This window comes from Poecilia reticulata, linkage group LG18 (genome assembly GCF_000633615.1).
Source record: "Poecilia reticulata strain Guanapo linkage group LG18, Guppy_female_1.0+MT, whole genome shotgun sequence".
NCBI classification, from domain to species: Eukaryota; Metazoa; Chordata; class Actinopteri; order Cyprinodontiformes; family Poeciliidae; genus Poecilia; species Poecilia reticulata.
The window spans coordinates 13,126,836-13,145,307 of record NC_024348.1 but is presented as its reverse complement, the minus strand read 5'-3'; the positions used below and the strand labels follow the sequence as shown (position 1 = coordinate 13,145,307).

General features: G+C 39.7%; 1 protein-coding gene across 2 annotated transcripts in view; it reads right to left on the bottom strand.

Annotated features, from left to right (window-relative positions):
• exoc6b (exocyst complex component 6B) overlaps window positions 1-18,472 on the bottom strand; it is an 89,927-nt gene that overhangs the window by 62,389 nt on the left and 9,066 nt on the right. For both annotated transcript variants that reach the window (XM_008435626.2, XM_008435627.2), the window contains exons 6-8: window positions 18,193-18,397; window positions 8,960-9,133; window positions 5,661-5,729 (exon numbers count right to left, since the gene is read on the bottom strand). In XM_008435626.2, coding sequence (XP_008433848.1) covers window positions 5,661-5,729; window positions 8,960-9,133; window positions 18,193-18,397 — 448 coding nt within the window. The remainder of the gene's footprint in view (window positions 1-5,660; window positions 5,730-8,959; window positions 9,134-18,192; window positions 18,398-18,472) is intronic.

Genomic DNA, 18,472 nt, shown 5'->3' with positions numbered 1-18,472 from the left:
TCAGAGATAAAAAGACAGAACCCCTCCGCTCCTGACCAGACCACCGCGGATAAACTCCCACATATCTGCTGTGATGGACCACCAGCTGTTACCACTGTGATAACAAATACAGATCAGGTTATTCACTGACGTCTACTTGGTCCCTACTGCATCAATTCCTCACATTTACAGAATAAAGCATATAAACTTTTATTTTCCTTTGGACAATCTGACCACTTTTCAACTGATTTATGCAGCAAAAGTTGCAGTTGCACATATTTTTGCCTTAATTGAGCTAACTTTAAAGCACTACTCCTACGGAATATTTAGCAGAAGCTAATGCTAAGGCGCTAACTTCACTAACTTGTTCCCTACTGTCAGTTTTATTTTGCTACGATGTTGTTTTTTGCGTAAAACAGTCGCCACACACCCTTCAGAATAACAGCATGAATATAAACATCCACCTACTTGAAGAAAAAGAAGTCAACAACCAAAACTTCCAACACAGATGTTGAACTTTATTCAACTGAAAGTTTACAAAACATTAATTAGCGCTTTGGAATTTATCTGGAAAAAATCATTTAGGGGAAAGTTGAGTGGGATAAACATTTTTTAAAGTGAGCTACAACACTAGACAAAAAGTTAGTTTTGTTGTTAGCATATTAGCAGCTGTTTCAATAGCTGTTTACAATTGTGAAAAAAAACTATTGTCACGACTTCAAAATAAGAGCATGAATATAAATCAAACTTGAAAAAGAAGTCAATAAGCAAAACTTCAACACAGATGTCAAACTTCATTCAATTAAAAGTTTACAAAACTGTGTAAATTATCGGCTTAGAATGTATCTAGAAAAATTAACGTAGGGGAAGCTAACTGCACTAAATGTTTTCAACGTTAGCTACAGCGATGGATTAGCGGAAGTGTGCAAATCATTGTTTACTGACACAGAAAGTAAAATCCCTGTTCATCAGGAATGATTATTGATTTGAATGTAATTTGGTCCATATGGTCAAAGCTGTGTATTTAATTTATAATAAGCTGGTCTGTCTAGAATACGTCTTACCAAAAGTACTTAATTTGTTCTAAAGGAAAATTAAATGTTCTAACTCAACAAAGAGTTTCTGTGGGCAGGAAGGATTTCTATTAATCTCAAGAAGCCTTTGTCTGACCTGAAGGGACCAAAGAGTCAACATGATCGTTTTGCACTTAAAGTAAACAATATTCTTTTTTTATAGCAAGTCTTGGCTGCAAGATGTCCATTGAAAGCAAGAAGTTACAAAGAAAACAAAGTATTTGGTAGAAAAATATGAATCTCATTGGTGGAGATCTAGATAACATCTCTGAACTCTGTTTAGTTTGATGCTGTGAGATGAAAACACGGCGTGCTTTAATTCTTTAATTCCCAGTTTGACCCTAAGCCGAACAATGAGCATTCAACCGAGCGAGCAGCATCAAACGGCCGTGAACTCTTCGTTTTACGGCGCTGCGATCCCAGAGAGGGGTGAAACCTGGGCTGGGATGTGGACGTGTGACCTTTGCATCGCCACAGAAACAAAGGAGGTGAGACGATACGCAGAGACTGAAACGAACTGAGGATGACAAAAACCAATAAAATGAGAGGTTAATGGCATCCAACAGGCTGAGATGTGTGGATACAACTCACTGTTTTAAGGTCACATTACAGCAAATGTTCACTTATTTACTGCAAGAAACTTTATAAAAATGTTAATTTATAGATAAGAAAAAACATTTCCCTTGCTCTTTGTCAAAAGCTTTCATGTTTCAAATCAAACCAGTTTTAATATCGTCACATACAAATGGGGATTTCATATGTAAGCCCGTCACAATAAGCAATAAATCTTGTGATAAATTGAAATGAAATCAATAATTTCCAGTCAGACAGCAGCTGTTAAAGAGTTGCTTTCATTAACAGTCTTGGAAAAACTGGCATTTTGAGAGACGATGCAAACATTTGACTCACAGTAGCAAGTAGTTAGTTTGCACTTCCTGCCTCTCTTGCCTGTTTTCCTTGTCAAAGCTGAATGATTATTATTTTAAATACAATTTTGTTTATGCTTTGTTTAGTTTGGATGTTTAAACTGTTCTTTAGACACCTTTTGACCTTTGAGAGGCTGTACTTGAATTAATATGCCATTATAACAATTAACATCATTTATATTATATTAGTTGAAAATGGTCTCAAAATGACAATATTATCATTTATCACAATTTCTGGAACAATTTATTGTCCAGCAAAATGTATTTTTGTGACAGACTCATTCATGTAAGAATGGATTTAAAATATGTGCAGTTTAATTCAAACTTCTTTAAGTTTTTTAAGTGGAAAAAGTCAATTTCAAATGGGAATGTTTTCAAGAACAGAATTTGTTTGTGGCTCTGCAGTTAGCTAGTAAATAGTTTATTCATATTTGTCATTATCGAGATAGAACCACAAAATACTGCAATAAAATGTTATGTCGATATCGTCCACCACCACCGACTCCTTCAACTTCCAGGCTGGTTTGGATGCTTTCTCCAGGATAACTGACTAAAATAATGGGCTTCAGTATTTATTCAGGTTGACTTGGCATTTCAAAAAGGTGCAAACACTTTTCAGCAGCTCTGTGTGGTTGTTAACTTTCAGGTAACTCTCATCACATCAGAAGAAGCTCGATGGGCGACTCTGAAAGCTACATTTTATTTTGACCAAGCTCCTTCTCGGCGTTCATGGATTTTCCTTTTTGCTGAACATTTCCACACTGGAGGATCGTAAAAAAGCAACCTGCACCATTTCCCCGTCTCTTTAAAGACCGTAAAGTCTCGTGTGTGCTCGATTTTCCTTCGCTTTAGTCCAACCGAACGATGTCTCCTCCAGAAGGAAAACCTCAGCAGGCCGGCTCCGATTCCGAAGAAAGCGCCTCGCTGTCAACCTCCCTCCCCTCCCTCTCTGCTCGCCGTGTTTACATCAATCATAACTCGGCCCACGTTGCCCAACATGAACTACAACAAAGGCGCATTGTTCGGCCTCCACGCTGCTCAACAACTGCTGGAAAAACGTGGACTTTGGGCACGGAAAACGGCGAGGGGAGAGAGAGGAAAGAAGATTCCTCTTCCAGACTCCCCAGAAAAGTAAATGAAAGCGTTCCGTCACTTTCTACAGCCAAAATGTGAGCAGGAACATCAGAGAGGCAAAACGAGCGGTGACCTCAGAGGTCAGCAGGTCAACCCTTTCAACACCTTCCTCCTCTTCTTCTCCCACAGTAGCTGCCTCCCTCTCTCTAATCTCAATCCCTCTGTGTTGTTTTCTCTTCCTGGCTTTCCTGTTTCTGCCCGTTCAGCCTCCCCTCGACCTTCCTTCATTCCTCCCCTTCTGACCCGTCCTTATCGCTCTTTAGCTGATTCACTCTCTGCTGCTACGCCTCCAACGGCCTTCATCCTCTCCAACCACCACTTATTCATCGCTTAAAAGTTTTTCTTCTACTGATTTTACATCGTCCATTGATTTATTTTTTATCTTGGTTCTTTTGATAAGTACATCAAATGAGTATTTATCAGCTTCCGGTAATCTTTCTATTCGGTGTTCTGCAGCCATTCCTCCAAAAATCCTAAAAAGAGAGAGAAGTATGACTTCAGCCTCTCACTGGGTCAGTACTCTGTGAAACCACTGAGTCTTTGTGGGTTTTTCGCCACCAGTTACTTTTTGAAACACCTCAAATCTGACATTTTACAAGAAAGACAAGAGATAATGAGGCCTCAGGGGACCAAGGCCAATCCTTCCAAGACCAAAACCAGACCTTCCAAGACCAAAACCAAACCGCTAAAACCAAGACCAAACCTTCCAAGACCTTCGAAACCTTTTCAAAACTTTCCAAAACCAAAACTAGAACAATGAGTAGCTACTCAGCTTCAACCACTTGGTGTTAAACTGATAATTATCAAAACACTGATATTTAAGCTACTGAAATACAATCTGCAAGCTGAAATAATCAGCTTGCATTGCACAATAGTTGTATGATAAATTTAGATTGGTCAAATCAGGCATGGATTGGTTCTACCCATCATAAATTGGTAGAACCAAGACCAGGAAAGAACATTTCAGGACTGGTCTCAAGTCCTCCATCCCTGCTGAATACCATAAGATGCTAAAATCTGTATGTGTAAAACATTGCTAAAACTATGTATTTGTGTTGATCCACTGACAAAAATAGGGAAAATTTAAGGTGTACAAATACTTTTGCAAGGTGCTCCACAAAAAAAAAGTACAAATTGGCAACAAGTTGTTAAAACCGGCCAATGGCAACAACTGTAACACCATGAAAATATGAATAAACAAAGAAAAAGTTCAGCTTTAATAAATTCTTGTCCTTCTTCACTTTAGAAATGTTCACACTATCACCTGTCTAAACCTGGTCAAACGTCTCCTGATTGGCCAGTTTTCCCAGGAGCTTCTACTCCTGCGCTCCCTCCATCATCTCTTCCTTCGTACCCTTTCTCTCACCCTGATTCTGCTTTCCTTTACTCCCTCCATCGTTCTCCTTCCTGTCAAAGTTCATGCACTTCCTGTCAGTCCCCCTCCGAAGCCCCCCCCAACCACACAAAAAACTCTCAGTGCACAGAAAAGCCGACCCCGTGGCCGAGCTGGCCCGGTCACAACCCCAACACACAAACACGCTCAGTCAGACCCAGTAATGTGCAGCTGACCCCGCCGTGGCCCAGTCAACACCTCCACCCGCGTCGCTTTCGCTCAGACTGAGAAGAGACACGCAGCCAGGCTGGAGCGGAGCCAGGCCTGAGCCTGGAGGCCTCGGAGAACACCACAGAAACCTCCTGCTGGTTGCAAATACGTCGTCAGACTCAATGAATCTGATGCACCGGAGTAACACCTGGTCACACTGACGAATCAGACACAACCAACAGTTTTTCGACTTGTACTTAACCAGGAAAAATAACAGGCAACACTGGAAGAAATAAAATGAGACTAAACCTGCAGTGCTGCAAAATGGAAAGTTTATATATATATATATATACCACAGACTCTAGGAATAAAGAAAGTCTGGTGAACGCAGGTGACACCACCGCAAAGATTTCTGATGAATAACGGAAATAAAGTAGGGAGGAAGTAGTCTTACTAATAATGCCTTATAAGTAATAAAAGGTGATGGTGACTCCAACGTTGAATAAAAAGACAAAACCAACAAATCCTGGAGTACAGTAAAGAACGATGAGTAAAAAATGTTTAATTTGTAATGAATCTCAATTTAAACTCCTTTACCAAATTTTGAATATGCAAAGTAAAAGACCAATAAACAGACCGATGATTATATTAAAGTATTTTGTAATGTGACACTACATCAGTTTCTATAAGTGTAAGATTATGAACAGCTGGAATTTTATTTTAATCACAGAAAGGTAATCAGTTTAGCTTTCTTAGAACATAACCGCAATTTTAAAGTGGCCAAGTTATGTTCAAAAATATTAAGTGCAGTCTGTAGGTTGGTGATTGGTTGATCTAACGTGGCACCAGAACAGCATAAAGTCATTTGACTTCATTCATTCTGCAGATTTAAAGACCAGAACAGGTGAGAACGAGATCACAGGTGAGTTAAGAGCAAAGGTGGAAATGCGTTCAGTGTCATTTAGTTTGTAGGAAGGAGAGGAAACATAAAGAGGAACGACTCACCAGCACAGTGTAGATGTGGAGGCAGCGGTAGACTGGGGAGAAATCCACCAGGTCCTGAGCTCCTGGGACCTGCACAGGTTACACAAACATTTACCATCTTTAATCCTCAAGAAACAGGGAAACACAAATGACACCAAACTGTTACAGTTGTAGCTAAATAAGAAGCAAAATACAGAAAAATGATTAATTTTTTACTAAATTTTACCAGCTGTGACGATTAAAGTGTCCCACTTAATTAAAAATTAAATAAAAAGGTAACAAAAACAACCTATAGGCAGTTTTGCTGTATTATTTTCTGTTTCTGGACATTTACACAGCTGTGCAATTAAATAAAATGTTCTTGGGGGTCTGGCTGTTGTGTTTTCTGTAAAATACAAAGAACTGAAACAAAATCGGGTAAATAAATTCAGGGAGATAAAAGAGAGACAAAAGTTGAAGGTGTTGAAAAGATGCTTTGATGTCGAATAATAAAAGCAGCTTTAAAAAAAGAAGAGTAAAACAGAAATAAGAGTCATTAAATGAAGGGAAGGGGAAGACGGGCTGGTGGTTGGCATTTCTGAAGGCCGCTGGCGCCAAAACGGTTGTAACCCTGACGACTGCGGGGTCAGGCCTTTGTTCGACAGAAGGTCTTCACACGAAGAAGGTTGAGTCAAGTTTACAGGACGTCAATAAGCCACAGAGACCTGAACACGAGTGCCAGCGCAGGGCGGGCAGGGGGTGACAAGTTCAGCTGCATTGTACTTGGCTTTCCTCAAGTGGGAACAACAGAGGAACTCTGATCCGGCGAGGGACGACCAACAACAGGTCAGAGAGCCGCCGGGACAAGATGGCACTCCTGCAGCAACAAGTGCCATCTTTTACTGTTTAAACTTGGATGGACATTTCTGCTCTGGCAACAACATACCAAATACAGAAGAATCAAAGAATGGGAAAACTTCACGGTTTGGTCTGAAATGCATGTACAGTCATGACCAAAAGTTTTGAGAATGATTCAAATGTACATTTTTACAAAGTCTACAGCTTCAGTTTTTATAATGGCAATTTGCATAAACTTCAGAATGTTATAAAGAGTGATCAGCTTAACAGCAATTAATTGCAAAGTCAATATTTGCCTAGAAAATGAACTTTATCCCCCAAAACACATTTCAACTTCATTGCAGTCTTAAAAGGACCAGCTAACATCGTTTCAGTGATTGCTCCATTAACACAGGTGTGGGTGTTGATGAGGACGGGGCTGGAGATCAATCTGTCATGATTAAGTAAGAATGACACCACTGGACACTTTAAAAAGAGGCTGGTGCTTGGCATCATTGTTTCTTTCTCTAAAGAAACACGTGCAGTCACCATTGCACTGCACAAAAATGTCCCAACAGGGACGAGTATCGCAGCTAAAAAGATTGCACCTCAGTCAACAATCTATGGCATCATCAAGAACTTCAAGGAGAGAGGTTCCATTGTTGCCAAAAAGGCTCCAAGGCGCCCAAGAAAGACCAGCAAGCACCAGGACCGTCTCTTAAAAGTGTTTCAGCTGCGGGATCGGGCTACCAGCAGTGCAGAGCTTGCTCAGGTGTGAGTGCATCTGCACGCACTGTGAGGCTGAGACTTTTGGAGCAAGGCCTGGTCTCAAGGAGGGCAGCAAAGAAGCCACTTCTCTCCAGGAAAAGCATCAGGGACAGACTGATAATCTGCAAAAGGTACAGGGAGTGGACTGCTGAGGACTGGGGTAAAGTCATTTTCTCTGATGAATCCCCTTTCCGATTGTTTGGGACATCTGCAAAAACAGCTTGTTGGGAGAAGACGAGGTGAGCGCCACCACCAGTCTTGTCTCATGTAAAGCATCCTGAAACCATTCATGTGTGGGGTTGCTTCTCAGCCAAGGGAGTCGGCTCTCTCACAGTCTGGCCTAAAAACACAGCCATGAATAAAGAATGGTACCAGAATGTCCTCCGAGAGCAACTTCTCCCAACCGTCCAAGAGCAGTTTGGTGATGAACAATGCCTTTTCCAGCATGATGGAGCAACTTGCCATAAAGCAAAGGTGATAACTAACTGGCTCAGGGAACAAAACAGAGATTTTGGGTCCATGGCCTGGAAACTCCCCAGATCTTAATCCCATTGAAAACTTGTGGTCAATCATCAAGAGACGGGTGGACAAACAAAAACCTAGGAATTCTGACTAAATGTAAGCATTGATTGTGCTGAATGGACTGCCATCAGTCAGGATTTGGTCCAGAAGTTGATTGAGAGCAGGCCAGGGAGAATTGCAGAGGTCCTGAAGAAGAGGGATCAACACTGCAAATATTAAGTTGCTGCATTAATTCATTCTAACTGTCAATAAAAGCTTTTGTTACTCAGAATATGATTGCTATTGTATTTCTGTGTGTGATGAAAACATCTGACATACACACATGAAAACCAGAGGGCAGCAGATCATGACTGTAATCTGCAGGTAATTTCATTCTCACTGAAAAAGAAAAACGGGATCGGATCGTCAGATTGACTCCAAACAGGTCAGGTTTGATGATTGTTAAGGTGGACAAGGTGTGCAGACAGTGACAGGTATATAAAAGGTGGAACGCTTCGGCTCTGAACATCGTCAGTGGAAGGAATTGATCAGAGATCGTACTTAAATTAATTCTGTATTTTTAATAAATCTCTCAAACTGATTCAAGCTTTGAAAACATCTAATTAATTTTGAAAGTATGTTTTTTTTTATCTATGAAAACCCTGCAAAATATTTAACTTAAAACTGTATCCAACAGTTTAAACTCTAGTTTCATAGGGAAAATTATATTTTTAAAATAACCTTTGAATAAAAGTAAATATTTTGCAAAAAGAACAAAAAAGTCATAATATGTTTTAATCTAAAATGTTTTTTCTCCTACACGCGTTTAATTTCAAATATTCGCACAATGATTTTCAATTATAAAATTAAAATTAATAAATGTTATTAATCAGTGAACTAACTAACTAGCCAAAAATAATTTAATTAAATCAATAAAAAAACAAATTATCCAACTGAAAATGATGTAATTATTTAAAATACATTTAGTAATTAAAATCTAATTTTATAAATCAATTAAAAAACAAATTAAATAAATAAATAGTGATGTTAAAAGAAAAGCAACAGAAGAAGAAAGTGAAGGAGGGAAATCCTTATTAATATGTTGAGATTTGTGAACAAGGATTTTAAAAAGCTGCTTAATTATCTCATTTGTGATGCTTCTGGTTTTAAACATGAACCTGTCAGGATCAGATCACAGCTGGATGTGGATGTGTCTGTGGTGCCGTCATGCTCACATCTTCCTCCTCTTCATCCTCCACGTCCAGAATGCCAGAGTCCTGCTCAGACAGGGGGCTGCTGCCCTCTCCGCTGCTCTCCGTTACCATCGCCGCCTCCTTCCTGCCGCGCCGGCCAATCAGAGCCCTGGGCTGCAGGGTGACGGAGCTGTCCAGCGAGCGCTGCAGCTGAGCCTGAACAGAAACACGCAGCAGAAGGTCACCGGGGTCAAACCTCGCTCTCAGAAACCGGTTCCCTCTTTCTTGTTCCCTGGGACCGGCCGACCTGCATTGTTTCTGTCTGTTCCAGTTACTTCCTACATTTCCCAGAAAGCTTTTCAAGTCGCGCGGAGGAGAAGCGGGAGGCTCTTTGGCTCGACTTCAGAGCGAACCGATGGAGGTTCTTTGATTCTCAGAGTCTGACACCAAAACCAGATGTTAGCTGACAACAATGACACACCGTCTCCGCAGAAGCTGCACCGCATCTGTTCAGCAAAACTGCACAAAAAATAAAACACGGCGACAAAACAAACGAGGATTCAGACGCTAAGAGTCGTACATAAAAAGAACCACGAGTCTTACATAAAAATAACGAGTTTGCAGATGGAGACCAAGTGTTTTGTACTGGAGGCCTTGTTGCTCCAAACGTGAGAAAACACCAGGGAGATTTTAAAAAAGACAGGAAGGAGAGAGCAGGAAGGACGATGAGTCAGTGAATAAAATTAGACTTAAAAGCAGAAACAGATCACATGTTAGACCTGCACTAACCGTTACCTTTCACACTTTACCCTGATAAAACCAGAGTCAGGCTATAATGTTACATTCAAATGTATTTATTTCTGCAATGTTTGGCCTAAAACCATCTCAGTGCTTCCCTCTTTGGGTTGAACGGTCAAGTCAAGTTTATTTGTATGGAATATTTGAGCAACAAGGCAGTTCAAAGTGCTTTACATCATAAAAAAAAAAAAAAAATTAGTAGCCAATTATGAAGCAAGCAATAAACATTACATTTTGTTAGTCACACATTAAGAAATTATTATAATTTTCCAAAGGAAATAATCAAGAAGTGATATTGAAAATGTGGGTGTTTAAAAACCAAATTAAACTGGTTGTCCTGTTGGTTGGTTTTTGGTTCTTTTGGCCAACTAAACTGATCTTTTAATCCCGATTATGATCATTTAACTACTTTGCAGCACTATGATGCATGCAGGTTCCTATTCAGCTGAAAACTTCATAATTTTGCAGTTTTTTAGTCAATATCTAATGTCTATCTATAACAGAGAGGATTTCTACAGCGTGTCACGTCTTAATGTCTACAAATGTAACTGTGAGGCCTCTAGTGCTGTGCTTGGTACTTGCAATGGTCCGATTTGAGATTCATTGGAGTTTGTGATTGTAAAGTAGCTTTGCAAGGCTGGTAAGCAAAGATTTAATAACACTGACTGTAAACCAGTCACCAGTGAAGTAACTGCTGCAGTTTTGCTACAGTTTCTAATGGTAATTTCACGGATTTGATACAAAAATGGCAGCTTGTTGGAGATTTCCCAGTAAATCCTCCCATCTGCCTTCTGGTTTTACCTTCATATTTGCTTGAAGAATTTGGAGAGCGTCTAGACGCGCACATCTGACCGCTTCTTGCACCCTCTCTTCTTTTTTTTGACCACTTTCACTTCTATTCTTTCTCCCCATTTACCCCCTGTCCAAAATGTTTCTTGTGACGCACAGTCCTGCACTTGTGCTTCAAGCACCACATCGAAAGGCTTCCCCTGAAGAAAGGCCGACTCTAAGCGGGCTCCCCTGGCAGAACAGCCCGCCTTTGTGCGGCCGGTTTGAACAGGCGCTCGGCGAGTGCGTCAACAGTGTGCCGAGCACACCTGCCGAGGAATGCAAGAGGCGAGCCGAAGCGCTAAGTGGATCTTCTTGACGTCGATGCTGACGTCTTCAGAGACGTTCTCCTTCTCTGCCTCTTTTCACGTCTGATTATGTTAATTTGCATTTGAAAGCAAAACCCGATTCAAGTCGACGTTGTACTGTTTCCTCTAATTTCCAAGTTTAAGTTTTTGGAGAACCTGAGTTTGTTTGGCGCTTGGAGATGTTCCCCCTCCTGTTCGGAGCGCTTTCCACTGATTTTCTTTGCACTTATTGTCTTTTATGACTCATTTACCTTGTGATTGTGCGACCGCCCGCATGTGGGCATCAGATCAAAGATGGCATTGTTATTCTTCCAGCATGCCGTGTTCTTCCGGGTCTTGCGTGCACACCAGTTTTTCTCATCATGGCTGTCATTAGCGGCCCGAACCGAGCCGCTCCAGGTCCCTGGCGTGTTCGTCGACGTCCCCTTCGGCAGAGTGAAGCGTAGCCTACGTGCCGGCGCCGGCGAGCAAAGGAAGCCATGTTCAAAAGGAGCTGAAGCCCGTCTGGGCGTGGATGGAAAGATGCCCTCACATCTCCAAGGGTTTTCCCACAGAATCAAAAATAAAAAAAATGTTTTGGCCACAATGGGGGAGGTCGGAAGCTCAGCGTGGGAATATGATTAACGCTGGTTCAAGATAAAAATAAAAACAAAAAGAGCGAGAAAAATATCAAATTAATAGGTTGAATATTTGAAAATGTATTATTTGTGTTTTTATGCTGTTTTGGATACGAGCGCTCGTTGATTCCTGACCACAGTTTCCCTTTTTAATTTATATTTTTAGAAGGTATTATTTCTGTAATGACAAAAGACAGACACATAAACCTGGATCATTGTTCTGCAGAGGATCGTTCCACTTGTACGGAAAAAAGGGAGCATTTTCCTGTGACTGTTGCCTCATTGATTTAAAAAAAAGCAAACCAATAAAAGAGGATCAGACTTAAAAATAAAACGAGAAAACTCTCACCTTAGAGTTATTCTATCTTTGTATGTTGTTTTTGTAGTAAAACTGAGCCCAGTCGTATTTAATTTGAAATATTACAAATCAGTCCAAACCGGATCATTACCTCAGGGATGCAACTAACAATTATTTTAGTAATCACATATTATAGTTAAACAATTAATCATTTTTCATTTAAGCCTTTTTTAAACAAATAAAGTAAAAGATACAAATGAAACATAGCTTCAATTCCTTTTCCAAAGTAACACAACAAACATTTTATTGAAGAAAACTTAAAAACATAGCATTCCTTTAAGGCTGCAACTAACAATTATTTAATAAATTGATCGTTCTAAAAATTTATCAGATAAAAAATGGCAAATTCTACAGATTTCTCATTTAATCTGTAGAATTTAATACAAAAATGTTATTACTTAAAATGCAATAACCTGGAAATGGGTTTAACAGATTTTTTTTCTATTTTAACAGAATTTGAACCAGGTGAATCTAAAACTATGCCACTTCAGGTTTTCTGGGTAGAGCATATTTACACACTCGTTTTATCTTAAATGGAAAATGTAGATATTTTACAAACAGTTTTTGATCAACCGCTGCTCTGAGTGTGTTGCTCTTTCAGAAAATGTTGTGTTTTAGAGGCTGTATTCTCCACAGTTAATCGATTACTAATACAGTTGTTGATTATTTCAATAATTGATCCGTTATGATTAAACGTTTTAGGAATGACAAGCATAGAAAAAGATCCAATTATATCCACGCACTCTTTAAAAATGTCCAAGGACTGGGTTTGTAAATTAGCCAATTGCTTTGTTTTTAACATGCAACATTGTTTACTGTGCTGTCCTCGATTAAATATACTTTTTAAAAATGTTTTGAAATGTGGATGTAACTGTGATTTTAATGACTTGGAAATTTTAATCCTGAATGATTCAGTTCTACATTAAGACTGAAAACATCCTGACTGCGACGTACCTACTGGAAACATTGTGTTGTGAAGAATTAGACATTAATCTCAATCTGAAAACATTGCAAATTTTGCAAATCAGTTACTTTGTCTTTTCTTAAATGTAAAGAAAATCCTGCTTTTCTTCTCCAGGTGATTTAATTTCTTCCTCAAACTGTCAGGAAGCTCCATGTGTTGGAAACAGAAATCTGAGACGGATGAAAAATGGCTGCAGAGGTCGTTTATGTTGTTGTTATGCCCTCGTTTAATTGGCTAATTAGCAATGTTTGTGCAGCTTAGCCAGTAATAGTCGAGGTCAAAAGCCGGTGCTGCTACTATTTAGCAGACGAGGAGCTGAAACGTTTGGTCCGTTTGTCAGAAATAATGCAGCGTGATGCCACTGCTGAGCAGAGTGACACAGCAACCCACAACGGTACATTTTCTCCTTCCTTGTGATGGTTCGATACACCGACGCGGCACGCGCACACACACACACACGTGTGTGTTCGGTAACTAGATACAGGTAATCCATCTTCCTCCACTTCACAGGCCCTGCAATCTGTTTCCCGTTAGGACGAAGGAGCAAAAGCTCTGGACCCGTCTGTCTCTGGAGCAGGAAAAACGGGAGGAGACGGGAAAATAAAGGAGGCAGAGAGGAGGTGGAGGAGAGACAACAGGTTCTAAGACTCGTGGAAATGTGATGAGATGAAAGACAGAAATGTTAAATGATGAGGAAAAGCTTCAGCTTTCTGTATTTCCACTGAATATTTTTCCATTTTTACTGCATTTTGTCATGATTTCAGTCCCATCCTACTCTCACCTCTCAGTCCCGCCTTGGGTTCTTTGATGAAAGATGATTCAGGAACATTTGATTTGTTAATCAGTAGATTCAAATCCAGTGTTGGAGAGATTGGACAGAACTCAGTGTTATAATTTTATTCAAAAGCAAATCAACCAAAATAGGTTGAAACTGTGGGCCTGTCTGATACGAAGACAATCTTGAAAGATCCTTTTTCGTGTTTTATTTTGCACCTACAATGATCTTCTGATCCATTTTGTACAAGATGGATTCAACAATCCACTTTTTTCACTTCCAATACCAGTTCCAATATCTGACGTTTAGTATCGGCCAACATCAATCCAATACAGAAAACAGTGATTTAAAACATTTCTGTTTTTAAACATAGACATAAATATACTGGCTATATAACAGAAAGGTGTGGATAAAACTGCTTCAGATGTTACTTTTATTACTTTTCCCTTCGCCTTTGTTCCATTTTTCTTGGTTTCTTTGACCCTGAGCCTTTAGAGTCACATAAAGACGGTTACAAAGTCGGCCTTCTATCACCTGTGGAACATTTCTAGGATTAGAGGACTAAAGTCTCAGTAAGATCTAGAGAAACTCATCCATGCATTTATTTCAAGTCGAATTGATTACTGCGACAGTGTCCTCACAGATCTGCCTACAAACAAATAAATAAATAAATCAATGCTCCAGCTGCCGCAGATCCAGAACGCTGCTGCTGGCGTTCTGACTAAAACCAGGAAGATGGAGCACATCACCTGAATTTTAAAGTAGACTCTAATGTATCAACCTTCCAGACTCTCAGGTCTTTTGGTTCTGGTTCTGCTCTGTATCCCTGGAACCAGAACCAAAAATGGAGAAGCAGCATTCAGCTTCTATGCACCACAAATCTGGAACAAACTTCCAGAAAACAGCAAAAACACCGAGTTCCTTTAAGTCAAGACTAAAAACCCACCTGATTGGTTGCTTCTGATTAGTAGTAAGTGGAACATTGATCAACATATTTAATAAATATTTTGCTTGATTTGGCAAAATGTTTGCCTGTTTCATAATTACTGTATTATATTTTTATGATGTAAAGCACTTTGAACTGCCTTGTTGCTACAGAAATAAACTTTGTTTCACCTTTAAGGTGTAATTTCTGCTCTCCTCCAGGTGTTTGACTCCTCATCAAAAACAGCTACCTGACATTTCAGCCTCTTTTTTTCCACATTTATTCATCCCTCTGCTCCCCATTTACTTTTTCCTTTCTCATCCCACTCATTAGCTCCCAGACCGTTTTTTCCTCAGCATCCACTTCTTCCTTCCCTCTCTCTTCTATGGCCCCGTGGCAGCAGACAATAGCCCCATTGTAACCCGTTCACTCTCCTCTTTTTCCCCTTCTCTCCAGATCCATTTATTTTCACATCCTCGGTTGAGGGAGTCGTAACGACGGCTGGATTCGGAGAGTCGGGGCTAATTTGGAACAGAGCACACCACAGAGACATGCTGTCTGAGAGAACGAGAGGAAGAGTTTGGAGAAGAAGGGCGAAACAAACGAGACGAGGAGGAGGGAGAACGTCCCCAGCACTGATTATGTGACGAGATAATCCCAGAATCAGCATCAGCTCTGTTGCTTCATAATTAGCGGTTAGCTTCCTCGGTGGCTGAGGTGGATTGTCAAGCTGCGGTCCCTCATCTAAAGGTCAACCTGGGGTTGATGGTTAGCGACCAGCGCAGCATATTCTGTACTGAAGACATCATCATCATCAGGTGGAAAATAAAACACACCTTTTCATTCATAAGAGGATAAACTCTGACATGAAGACCCAAAATATATGGAGGACTGATCCTGCCAAAATTGGCGATGACAACAGAAATAAATACATAGTTTGAAAAAGTAGTTAATGTGCATCCAAAACTTTCCAAGATTATTTCAAGACACAGTGTGACGTAAATCTATATTTGTTTATCATTTTCAACGCTACGGCAGTTGTTTATGTGTTAAAAAATGTTAAAGCTGACTGGAAAGTTTGGAAATAAAACAATAAAGAAAATACAACAAATAGTCTGTATGTAGGTTGTGTATGTGTAATAAAATTCTAAAGATTAATGATGTTTTATTATATATAAACCTAACCTTCTTTCCCATCACTGTATATGGTGTATAAAATAAATTATATTAGGCCTTGTTTTATCTAATTTCTCTTTTTTTTCTATTGTGAATTAAGATGATTCTGTTGCAGCAAAGTCAGCTTTTCTACTTATTGTGAAAGCTTGGTTCTGAAAAGCTGCACTCAACTTTTTCCATTGCATGAAAATTAAGTCTGTAATAATTTTACCCTCATTAAAAATATAAAAATGTATCTACATCAACCACCTGTGCTGGACTGGTTGAATTTAAGTCACTCTTGAACTTCAGTTGGGGGCCGTACAAAATCAGTAAAAGGGCAACAAATGGCCCCCGGGCCGCACTTTGGACACCCCTGAGCTAAAGTGTAACTCGGGCTTATAAGAATGACTATAGAGGAAGACAGATGCATGATAAAACTGGACCTTTAGTGACATCTAGAGGCCGTTTGAATCAAACCACCACAGTCTGGGTGGATCAGGCTACTGCTGCTGCAATGTCATCCTCCCAAAATCTCCAAATCAACAGCAAACACAGCCAGGAGGAGGTGACCTTTAACCTCCAAGAAACTCACCAGAATCATATTTCTATCATTACTTTAATCTGTGAGAGATGAACACTTAAATTCAAACATGATGTTTGAAGTGAATCAATCAGGAATTTGATCCAGATCAATGATATAAAAAAAAAAAAAAAAAATCTTTCACAGACTTTAAGATTTTAAAACCAAAACTTTATAATCTTCGACAACTTTCAATAACATGAATATTGTTTTCAATTTGTGGTGCAGAATTTCATTTAACTTGATAAAATCCTGACTTTTTTTATTATTGATTATGACCAACTGTTGCTGGCAGCATAAAAAAGGATTTGGTAGACTGACCTGAATCAGAACAATGTGAAACAATGTGAAGATTAAATGACTTCACTTAAGACATAAGAACATTTGTAGATCTACTGCTGATCTACACATCATGAACGTCTTTAGGAGCCATTTCTAATCAAGATCATCTGTTCAAAACTGTCATTTCTTAAGACACGCCAATAAATCAATAGCAACATATATTGCAATAAACATGTGATTAGTATCAGTAGACAATACATTTCATTGAATATTCACTTAACTATGATCCAGAACTGCACAGCATTCTGGGAGATGTAGGCAAAGGAAAGATTTAACTACTCAACCTCTCAACGCTACTAGCTAAGCAAGGTTTGTGGAATCAAATAGCTCACTCACTCTTTGTTACCTAGCAACTCATTCTTTGGTTACCTAGCAACAGCCGGCTGGGTAACTGGGGCAGCAGCAGTTTAAGGTTTTGCCTCATAACTGCTTAAAACTAAAAAATAACGGCGTGAAGTGAAAACTGGATAAAACAGGAAAGGTCACTTCACCAGTTTGACAGAATTTCAAATATTTAAAACAAAAAACTAATCAGTAATGATCAATATCGACTGATATGAAACGTTTTATCATATGTTTTTCAGCAATATTATCCCAATTGCTTATTCCATTCCTTTTTGTTCTATGCTATTCTATTATCTTCTCTAAACACTTAAATATGAAAGTATAAAACTCTGAACAGCTTCTGTTTCTTGAAATTCCCATCCTGTTCTATGGAATAAGACACAAATAAACAAACAGCCTTAATTTGAGCTCTGGATACCAGAGGCAAAAGCAGACAAACGCTAATATACGTCTTCCCTGGCCTTGAGAAACACTTAAACAATGAGGTAAGTGGTGAAAAGCTAAACGCGTCATCGTCGACGCGCCTCGGAGACTCCGGCAGCGCCGACATGTTTGTTTACTGGCAGCGGAAAACACAAACAGTCTCAGAGACGGGGAGACTGATTCTGATTTACACACAGAGTGAGGCTGAAACAGAACCAGTACTGGAGAGGACAGGAAAGTCCAGTTAGCACCAGAAACCGGCCAGGAAACAAACAGGAACACATTCAGGAAGTCAGAGCTCCACAAGCAGAGACAGTTCAACATAACGTTAAATAATAATCATAATAGAGATGGAAATCTGATAAGTAAACTTTAAAGAAACAGAAAACCAGTTGTGTCCAAACTTATTGTTAAGTTGAAAGCCAAAAAAAATAATTTTGTTTTAGTAACTTAGTGACAACTGTGACACTAAGTCCTTTCAAGTGAATGACTTTGGGTAAAACTCCAGCTTCATTTGGACTCCAGTGGTTTAAAATATTGGTATCGGTCCAATATTAACAAATGTCTTCTTCCTTAAATGCCTTATTTTTGTTTGGTCATGTGACAGTGACGAAGCAGAGCATTGTGGGATGTTTGAAGCAGAAAAGCAACATAATGGCTTATTTTATCAAAAGCTTGAAATGGTGGGAAAATTAATAAAATATCAGTAAATATCTGACAAATCGGTGCATCTTAAAGTTGAATATGTCACGTTGGATTTAAACGTAGAAAACACTGTAAAACAGTGACAGAAAGTGAAACAAAAGTGTTGCTGCTGTAACTTTAAAGCAGGGCTGAATTTGCGTTCCTCCTACCTGTTTGATGGCCGTCTCTCCGATCTTGTCCGAGTGTTTGCGGATGCTCTCCAGGAAGTCTCGCAGCTGCGTCATGGCCGTCTCCCGGATGTGTATCCTCAGCTTGGGGATGTTCTCGGCCATGATGGAGCAGAACCGGTACTGGCCTGCTCTGGGAAGACACGTGTGTTCCAGCTGCTCCAAAGTCCGTAACGCAGGGTAGTACCTGCAGCAACAGGAAGGAAAACAACAGCAGCTTTTATTGGAAACCTCCTGGTAAGACTAAACCAACTCGGCCTGC